This window comes from Castanea sativa, chromosome 11 (genome assembly GCF_040712315.1).
Source record: "Castanea sativa cultivar Marrone di Chiusa Pesio chromosome 11, ASM4071231v1".
Classification (NCBI taxonomy): domain Eukaryota; kingdom Viridiplantae; phylum Streptophyta; class Magnoliopsida; order Fagales; family Fagaceae; genus Castanea; species Castanea sativa.
Genome location: NC_134023.1, coordinates 67,843,408 through 67,853,249, shown reverse-complemented (window position 1 = coordinate 67,853,249; position 9,842 = coordinate 67,843,408). Strand labels below are relative to the sequence as shown.

General features: G+C 33.9%; 1 protein-coding gene across 1 annotated transcript; it reads left to right on the top strand.

The window, feature by feature from the left end:
- Positions 1–2,312: 2,312 nt before the first annotated feature.
- On the top strand, positions 2,313–9,572 carry LOC142617653 (stromal 70 kDa heat shock-related protein, chloroplastic-like). Its single transcript, XM_075790609.1, has 8 exons — positions 2,313–2,971; positions 3,687–4,035; positions 6,070–6,149; positions 6,252–6,394; positions 6,481–6,579; positions 6,787–6,976; positions 7,300–7,698; positions 8,718–9,572. The coding sequence occupies exons 1-8, from the start codon at positions 2,528–2,530 to the stop codon at positions 8,826–8,828; spliced, it is 1,815 nt and encodes a 604-aa protein (XP_075646724.1). The 5' UTR covers positions 2,313–2,527; the 3' UTR covers positions 8,829–9,572.
- The last annotated feature ends 270 nt before the right edge of the window (positions 9,573–9,842 follow it).

Here is a 9,842-nt window from a genome sequence, read left to right as displayed (position 1 = left end):
ATTCTTTAGCTTTATTTATAATACTTTTAGCAAAAAGTTTTCAATTTCAACTAAATAAGTTGTTTCCAAATAAACTCGAATGTACCAATTATATTATACTATACTATTAGTATTAATATATCTCCATTAGAAGGTTTGTAAGTGTATTATTTCAGTGGTTCATTCTTCATACTCCAATTTTCATTTCTATTTTTTATTTTACTTCTTACTTCTTTCAATTTTTCTAGCGTACGATATTTAAGTTGAATGTAACTACTAAAAGAAATTTCTTTTGCATATGGGCTTAAATTTCAAGAATTGTTTTTAGTGGAAATTGGAAAATCTTAGCTCAAAGAACATTATTACCTCATATTTCTTGAACAAAAAGGCTTAATTTCTTTCAATTGACTGAGATGGAGTTTGTGTAAGTCAGGTCAGATTGGATTTGTAGTATTTTCAACTCAACCAGTACTTTTTGAGTTGAGAAATCTCCAAGCTAATCCAATTCATGTTATCTTTAAAAGCAACCCAACACGTGAGAATTGGGTTAGACCTAATAAAAATAAGGGTAAAATATCATTTTCATCTCTAAACTTGTATAAAAATTCGTTTTCCTCCCAAAACTTTATAAAATGTTATACTTTTCATCCTTTTGTCAATATTTGTTAGTTTATGTCCTACTTCGGCTAACGGTGTGCTGACATAGAATATGAGTTATACCAAACCATTTAATTTTAAAAAGTATGGCCGCTTGGCATGCAATTAGTAGCACATATGGATTACATATTCCATTGAGACAAAAATACCCCTCACTATCTCAGTGGAGCTTTAGTGCTTTACGGTAAAAATCAAATATCCAACAAGCATAAAACAAAGTAGAGAAATCCATGGCCATAAACCCAGTTCTTAAAATAAATAAATAAATAAAATTTCTTCTATGACACTGTTGTTACTAAAGCAGTAGCAGAGAAATCCATGGCCATAATCTCTTTCAAGTTCAAGCATCCCTTTGGTTCTCTGTGCGTGTCACTGTGTATTTGGCTTTTTCCTTTTATTTATTTTAGAAGTTGCGCAATTGTGGTGGATATGGTATTAGGATAGAGCTTTGTGATTTGGGTTTGTTAAATGAATATTGTTCTATACTTCTATTGGTTATTTGGTTGATTTATTGATTATGTGCTTGACGAAATTCCTAAAAAATATAGAATTTTGCCTACCATAAGCAAAAAGAGAGAAGTGAGGCAAGGTAAGGCAAATCAATGGGAGTGGGGTATTTTTGTCTCACTGTAATATTTATTCCATGTGTGCAAATAATTGCATGCCAAGTGTCCATACTTTTTAAAATTAAACGGTTTGGGGAGAATGACATAGAGAAATGATATGTTCACAATATTTTTACAATATTTTTACAACAAATCCTTAGTGGTAGGTTGTTACTGGTTATTATTGTTGGGGCAAAAAAGTAATCTTAATGTTAGATTCAAATTTGAACTTATAACAACTAACTACCTATGATTTGTTGTAAAATTGTTGTAAAAATGTTGTAAACGTAACACCTCTCAATGACATATGACCACAAATGCTATGGTCGAATGTTCAAATAATACATTGATTGAATGAATGATGAGGATTCTTGAAAAAAAAAAAAAAAAGTTCTCATAAAAAAAATTAAACAGTTTGGTTTAACTCGTATGCTATGTCAGCACACCGTTAGGCTACATAAGACATAAACTAACGGATATTGACAAAAGGACGAAAGCTATAACGTTTTGCAAAGTTTAGGGGATGAAAAAAAAAACTTTTAAAAGTTTAGGAACGAAAATGATATTTTATCCTTAAAATAATTAAGTTGTTATTCAGCAATAATTCATGTCTTTTAATTAATTAATAATTACAACAATTGAGCCTAATATATTCCAATTTCTTCAAAACTAAGTTTAAAAAAATACCAAAATAAATTAAACTATTTCACTCTAAAGCTTAAACTAAATCCCAAAATCCAAAATAAATCAAACTAATAAATTAAAAAATATATATTTTTAAAACTATTAATAATATTGATTGAGTTAGATTACTTGGGTTAAAAATCTTACAAATCCAAATCCTAGATATTGGGTTGGGCCAAATTAGCCAAGTTGTTGGGTTGAACGAACCCTTAACATTCTCTAGTTCTCTGTCGCTACCATCTAATGACCAAGAGATTTTCTATTTTCAATCTTCAAAAAAAAAAAAAATTTAAAAGATTTTTTTTTAATCTTTACTCTTCCCAATCCTTGAACCATGTCACACGTGCAAAAGAGAATCCTAGAAATAGTTCAAAGTCCCAAGCTTTCGACTTTCTAGGGGCTTCTTTATTGTTCCTCCAAAAAATCCAAACCTTCTACACAGTCTCAGCAAGTGACAGAACTAAGCAAACCCAGAGCATTCCAGAAGTGCCCACATGGATATCTCTTTCTTATTACAAAACCCAAAACACTCTTTGCATTATCACACAAACACAAAAAGTTCAAGTCTTTGCAAATAGCAAACCCAAAAGGGAAAAAAAAAAATGGCAACTTTAACACCAACCCATATCCACTTCTATCCTTCATGTTCCCATAATCCAAGCAAAAAAACTTGGTGTACCATAACCAGCTCAATAAACTTGTTCTTGGGTCAGCAACCAAAAACGAAATGGAGTAGTTGTAGTAGTAGTAGAAGGAGGAGGAGAAATGGGAACAACAATGTGGTGGTGTGTGAGAAAGTGGTTGGTATTGACTTGGGGACAACTAACAGTGCAGTGGCTGCCATGGAAGGTGGGAAGCCAACGATTGTGACTAATGCTGAGGGGCAGAGAACGACACCATCTGTGGTGGCGTACACTAAGAATGGTGATAAGCTTGTTGGGCAAATTGCTAAGAGACAAGCTGTGGTGAATCCTGAGAACACTTTCTTTTCTGTGAAAAGGTTTATTGGGAGGAAGATGTCTGAGGTTGACGACGAGGCCAAACAGGTTGGTAATTTATCACTTTTCTTAAAAGTTTTTACTGTAAAGTTAGTATTTTAACTTGACCATTTGTAAATTGGAGGCAGAATTTGTAGATTAGAGACAGAATTTGTATTTGGATTAGTATTCACTAGGGCTTATACTGTGAATTTTAATGATCTTTTAACTATTAGTATGCTATTTGGAGATAGGAACTTAGGATTGCTTTGTTGGATACCGTGACATGTTCTGGTATTTGTTTGATCGAAACCCAATTTTTAGATTAATCTTGAATGGTCTTTTTTTGAATCAAAATATTATATTATAAATGACTGTAAAGTTTAATGATTTAAATACTAGTAGATAATAGATAGGATTTGAATTTGGATTAGATGTTACTTGTTATGCAATCATAATAAACTATCACTTAAATGGTAAATTTTGATAATTTTGTATTCTTATAACCATTAGTATGCTATCACATGTTCAGATATCATGATAGACAATGTTTAATAAAATCATTTAATTATTAGTATGTTGGAGATAATTTGAATTTGGATCATCTGATGTCTTATATCATGAGAAACTATTACTTATTGAAAAAGCTTAAATTGTTAATCTTTATAATATTTTAACTAGTAGTTGACTGATTAGAGATAGGAATTTTGGATCAATTGTTTAATACTATGATAAATTAGTGTGAATTTAATCATTTAACCATTATTCCAATATTCCAATATAGGTGTCATACAAGGTCGTGCGGGATGAAAATGGCAATGTGAAGCTCGAGTGTCCAGCCATAGGCAAGCAATTTGCAGCTGAGGAGATTTCTGCACAGGTATTGAGGAAGCTTGTGGAGGATGCATCCAAGTTTCTGAATGATGGGGTGAGTAAAGCAGTGATCACAGTGCCAGCATACTTCAATGATTCGCAGAGGACAGCTACGAAAGATGCAGGTCGCATTGCAGGGTTAGACGTCCTGCGAATAATCAATGAACCTACTGCTGCTTCGCTTGCTTATGGGTTTGAGAAGAAAAACAATGAGACCATTCTGGTTTTTGACCTTGGAGGTGGTACTTTTGACGTTTCAGGTATGCCAATTGCTTTGTTACTCCTCTTATTGGATTATTATTATTATTATTATTATTATTATTATTATTATTATGTTATTGGTAAGTTAAGTGCACAGTGCACACCCAGTTGAAAAATCTCACCCGTAACCCCTTTATGAGAGGAGTAAGACAGAGTTCTTTGACTTTTTTCTTCTCTCCTGCTAATCGACCTCATATGTTTGTTTTTACTTATTTTGTACAGAATTTTCCCTGTGGATTGTAGTCAGGCTGTTCCATTTGCATATGCAAAGTAGAATCTTTTGGGTTATCCCCTATGTAGTTGTTCTGGTCACTGCCTCAAATGCCTGTTAAATTGGAGGTTTACAAGTTACAAGTCACTCATTCAATGTGTTATAATTCAGTGAGTTTGACAAATATTAATGTTTGAAATTCTTCCCAGCTTGACTATCTGAGAGCTGGGGGTATGCAATAACACAAATGAGATGACTACATGTGTGAGTGATTCCTCAACATTTTGGTGTGCCTTCTATTCTTGTATCTATTCCTATCTGTGTTAGGTATTAGATAACATGGATGCATTGTTGATAACTTACATGCTTGACCATAGGTTAACAATAACAGATTTCCTCTCGTTCACTATCTTTATTCATTTGTTCTTTGGTGTTGTACATTGGGTTCCTCAATGCAATTCAGCTTGATGACTGCATTGACCACTTGGGACTTCCAAAAATAGATGAGCCCCTTTGGGACTTATGGCCTGTTTGGATGGAGGGGGAAAGAAGGGGGAGTAGAGGAGAGTAGAGTAGTGTTGGCTAAAAATAAGCTAATTTTGTGTTAAATCTATTCTGCTCTACTCTACTCTCCCTCCCTCTCCCTCAATCCAAACGGACCATTATTGTTGATAAAGAGCAACTAGCAGCTTGGCTGTTAGCAAAAGAACCAATTAAAGCTTCCGTCATCCTCTACAAATTACACACACACACACACACACACACACACACACACATACATATATATATATATATATATATATATATATATATATATATATATATATATATATATTTCTGACACAACCAAATTGCAAAAAACAAACCAGGACCAATCAGAAATAATCAGCATGCCTCAAATTTTCTCATGAATTGAGTCAGGACTTCTCTCTATAGCATTTTGGGATTTTTGGGCAATGATTTGAACGTTTTAATTGATTTTGCTATGCCCTTTAATGTAATTTGAAATCAAGCTATTTTTGTTTTAGGAGAAATTTCTGAAATGGATTTCTAGTTCAGGAATTTCTTGGTGTCATTGTCTTTAGATAAATGTTGGCCGATCTTTACAAGGCATAGTCATTTTTTCTAGTCTGTGGGATTATACCGTTGCATGAACTATAGCTCAGGTTCAGATGTTGTTCTTTCAGCTGCAGTTTGGAAGCTTTATTTACAGTGTTGTAAAAGGTTTTACCTATCTTGCTGCATTGTCATCTGCTCCCCAACTGTGATTTTAAGTATTATGTTAAGGTATTGTGTTGGGGGAGATTGCCAAAAAAGAATTTGGGAAAGTCTTAGCCTCTTAGGAATATATATGAATTATGAAACAAATTAACAAGCACAAGGTGGTAATGTGACAATCCATGTGTGTCAATGAGCATTCGGTGAACATGTGGTATTTTGTGATTCCCGAAATTCAATCTTCCAAAAGCAGTTTTATAGATTAAAAGAGTGACCTGGACCTTATGGTTTTGAAACATCTGACCTCTTAAAAGGTTTTTGAATTAATACAACAGTAGTAAGGTAGCATACAATCATTTGAACACTGCCCTTTCACTACTTTTTTACCTTTTTGTTACCATTGCTATTGGATCCCGGTCCTTTAATTCAATTAAACAGCATATATAAGCGATATTTTTACCAGTATTATAAATATATGGACTATAGTTTTCTAAAAATAGCACAATAATACTCATCAGATGTGATTTTCCACTTGTTTTCTTTTGGTGCACAAGGAAATTGTTAGTCAGTGATTGTTGTACTCTGTTATGTTTTAAATCTGCAGTTCTTGAGGTTGGAGATGGAGTATTTGAGGTACTTTCCACATCAGGGGACACTCATCTAGGAGGAGATGATTTTGACAAGGTTTGAACAAGACAAATGAATAGAGCTTTTGCTATTCTTTGTTTTCTGGTCTGTTAGTTGTTACTAAAATTACACGTCTATATTCTATAATCTTAAAAACAGAGAATAGTTGATTGGCTTGCCCAAAACTTTAAAAGAGATGAAGGAATAGACCTTCTGAAAGACAAGCAAGCTCTACAACGTCTCACAGAGACTGCAGAGAAAGCAAAGATGGAGCTGTCATCTCTAACTCAGACCAGTATTAGGTATGTGACAATTTCTTTGCCTTCTTTCTATGAATGGATCTCTCTCTTTGTCATGATCACTGAGGAAAAGCTTTCTTTTGTTACAGTTTACCTTTCATTACTGCCACTGCGGATGGCCCAAAACACATTGACACCACCCTGACAAGGGTCAAATTTGAAGAATTATGTTCAGATTTGCTAGACAGGTATGTAAGTTGAAAACTGCTACTCTGTGGTTGCCCTCAATGCATGTTCCAAAATGGAATAATTCTCATATGAAATATCAGTGTGTTTTATTTCCATTACTGGAGTTTGCTGCCGATTGATTTAAAACAGTATGTTTTTGCCAATATGAATACCTATCTGCCTGCAGAAGTTCAGTGGATTACAACTGAAATCTATTTTTTTCTTAGGCTACGAAGACCAGTTGAAACTGCCTTGAAAGATGCAAATCTTTCCTTCAAAGATTTAGATGAAGTGATCCTTGTTGGTGGTTCTACTCGCATCCCAGCTGTTCAGGAGCTTGTGAGGAAGATGACTGGAAAAGAACCCAATGTGACTGTAAATCCTGATGAAGTTGTTGCTCTTGGGGCTGCAGTTCAGGTTTGTCCTTATCTTGTTGAGATAAACTACCACTTAAGTGGGTTGCAACATGTAAGATTTTTTAATTTTTTTAATAGGAGGTAGAGCAGTTGAACTCTCTGATATGAAGGTAAATTACTACTTGTTCTAATAGCTTAAGGTACTAGAAATGGTGAATTAAATTATTTAACAATTATGTTAACGCACTCTATTTTTTTTCTTAGTCTATTTGAAAAATAAATGACTATGTATCTCTATTTCTGATATTATCTGCTATAATACTTATTGATATTGCATAAATTGTTGAGGCATCAATATTTATTTTGGTCAATTTTTTTTTTTAGGCTGGTGTTTTAGCTGGAGAAGTTAGTGACATTTTGCTCTTGGATGTCACTCCATTGTCTCTGGGACTCGAAACTTTGGGTGGTGTAATGACAAAGATTATCCCAAAGAACACAACTTTGCCAACTTCCAAATCAGAGGTGCTCTCCACTGCGGCAGATGGGCAGACTAGTGTAGAGATTAATGTCTGTCAGGGTGAGAGAGAGTTTGTGAGGGATAACAAATCCCTTGGAAGCTTTCGCTTATATGGAATCCCACCTGCCCCGCGTGGGGTTCCTCAAATTGAGGTGAAATTTGATATTGATGCTAATGGCAACCTTTCTGTAACCGCTATTGACAAGGGAACCGGAAAGAAGCAGGACATCACCATAACTGGTGCTAGCACCTTGCCAAGTGACGAGGTATGTTTCTAAAAACTATTGTTATGAAGAGGGTTTGTTACCTTTTCAAACTTGAGATAGTTAGTTGTAGTTCAAATCAGATTTGTTATTTAAATGAGTTTGAAATCAATATGTGTGGTTAATTTGTGGGTTTGAATAGCCTAAGCATAACCTATCTTAGCTGACTATAATTAATTAACTACACAAGAAATAACTGAATATGCATAATAAATGCAACTGCAGATCTATGAGAGATTTTGTCACCAAACACCAAGTAAATCAAGAATAATTTGTGTATTATTGCTATATGCTGCTAACATGTATTATAGTGCTAGAACCATAAAACACAATCTTGTTTGACTCCATCATCAGTAACCAATTTGACTAGTGCACTGTGCACACATTGACTGCATGTTTGGTGAATAGGAATAGACTCAAAAATGGAATACCCATTCTATAGCTAATTAGTTGTTTGATTGCATTTTCGTTTCAAAGATTCCCTTAAAGTGAGGAATAAACATTTCATACCAAAAGGACCCTTATACCTATTCCTCAACCTTCATAATAGCTCAAAAGAATAAACATCACGAGATTCACTACATACCAAGTAAATCAAGAAAAATTTGTGTTAGAGCTATTTGCTGGTTTACTGGTTACATATATTATACTCCTAGAACCATAGCCATTGTTGGCAAAAAAATGATATTTTTTCTTCTTGTTTTTCTGCTAATTCATTGAAAAATGATGCTAATTTGTTTTTCTTTTTTGATCTTTTAACTTTGGGGTCTTTTTTTCTTATATTTAATTTTATTTGTTATCCCCTTCAATGATGCTACCATGTTCTCCAAAGAACCTATATCTTTCTTTTCTTTCTGAATCTCAGCATTTCAAGTAGCTATGCTTTTTCACATAACAACCATGATAAAAGGATGTTCTACTACTTGTTATTGTTGAAGCTATTATTACCACATATAAACCGATTCTATTTATGTTACTAAATCCCAACTTTGGATGTACAAAATAAATAAATAAAACTGCAGGTGGATAAGATGGTTAAAGAAGCTGAGAAGTTTGCAAAGGAAAACAAGGAAAAGAGGGATGCCATAGACACAAAGAACCAAGCAGACTCAGTATTGTACCAAACTGAGTAGCAACTTAAAGAGCTGGGAGACAAAGTTCCTGGCCCAGTCAAGGAGAAAGTAGAGGCTAAAGTGAAAGAGCTCAGGGATGCAATTTCTGGTGGATCAACCAAAGGCATTAAAGATGCAATGGCTGCACTAAATCAAGAAGTAATGCAACTAGGACAGTCAATCTATAGCCAACCTGGCCAACCGGATGCTGATCCTGCTTCTGCTACTGCACCAGGGTCATCAAGATCAACTGGGAAAACAGCTGATGGTGATGATGTGATCGAAGCAGATTTTACTGACAGCAATTAAATCACATAACTTGGTGGTGGGCAAAATTTCAACCATGCATACTTGGTTTATTTTCTATGTTAGTTTGTACAGGCTTTGTTGGCTGTGATTTTGTTAGCTATGATGTGCATCATGACTCCAGCCTGCCCAGTACTTCACAGTGATCATTGTGATTTAGACAATGGGTAGTTAGTCAAGGCATAAAACTTGGCAGGTGGTTTAGTCTCTTCCATGGCTAGTTAGTATCAAGAGGATTCCTTTTTTTCGAATAACTCAATGTTTGTGTTTGTAAAAATTGTCTACAATGTAAGTATGTTACTACTAGGAAAAAATTTAGTTTTCGCACTTCTTTTCCCCCTAAAAAAATCTCTTTGAGAACTTGTAGTATCACAAAGTCGAATAAAAATTCCTACGACCCAAGCTGTATATAAACATTTTTTCTAAAATAATTATGAATGGTTTTATTATGTATTGTCATTTAGAGCCCTTTTAGCACTCTCTTTTATTATTGAAAAAGCTATTTTGAGCACTTGATTATTTTTCCAAGTGTATTTAGACAATGTTAAAACCACATACAAAGAAAGATTTTCGTGGAATTTATTACATAGTGATACATAAAATAATTCAAATGTATTATTTAAAGTACATGGTTTATATGATGAGTTGCAAGAATTTTTATTCAACCTATCACATGGCTATTTATAAGGTTAACTATATGTGTTATTTAATCAAGTCACATATTTCATT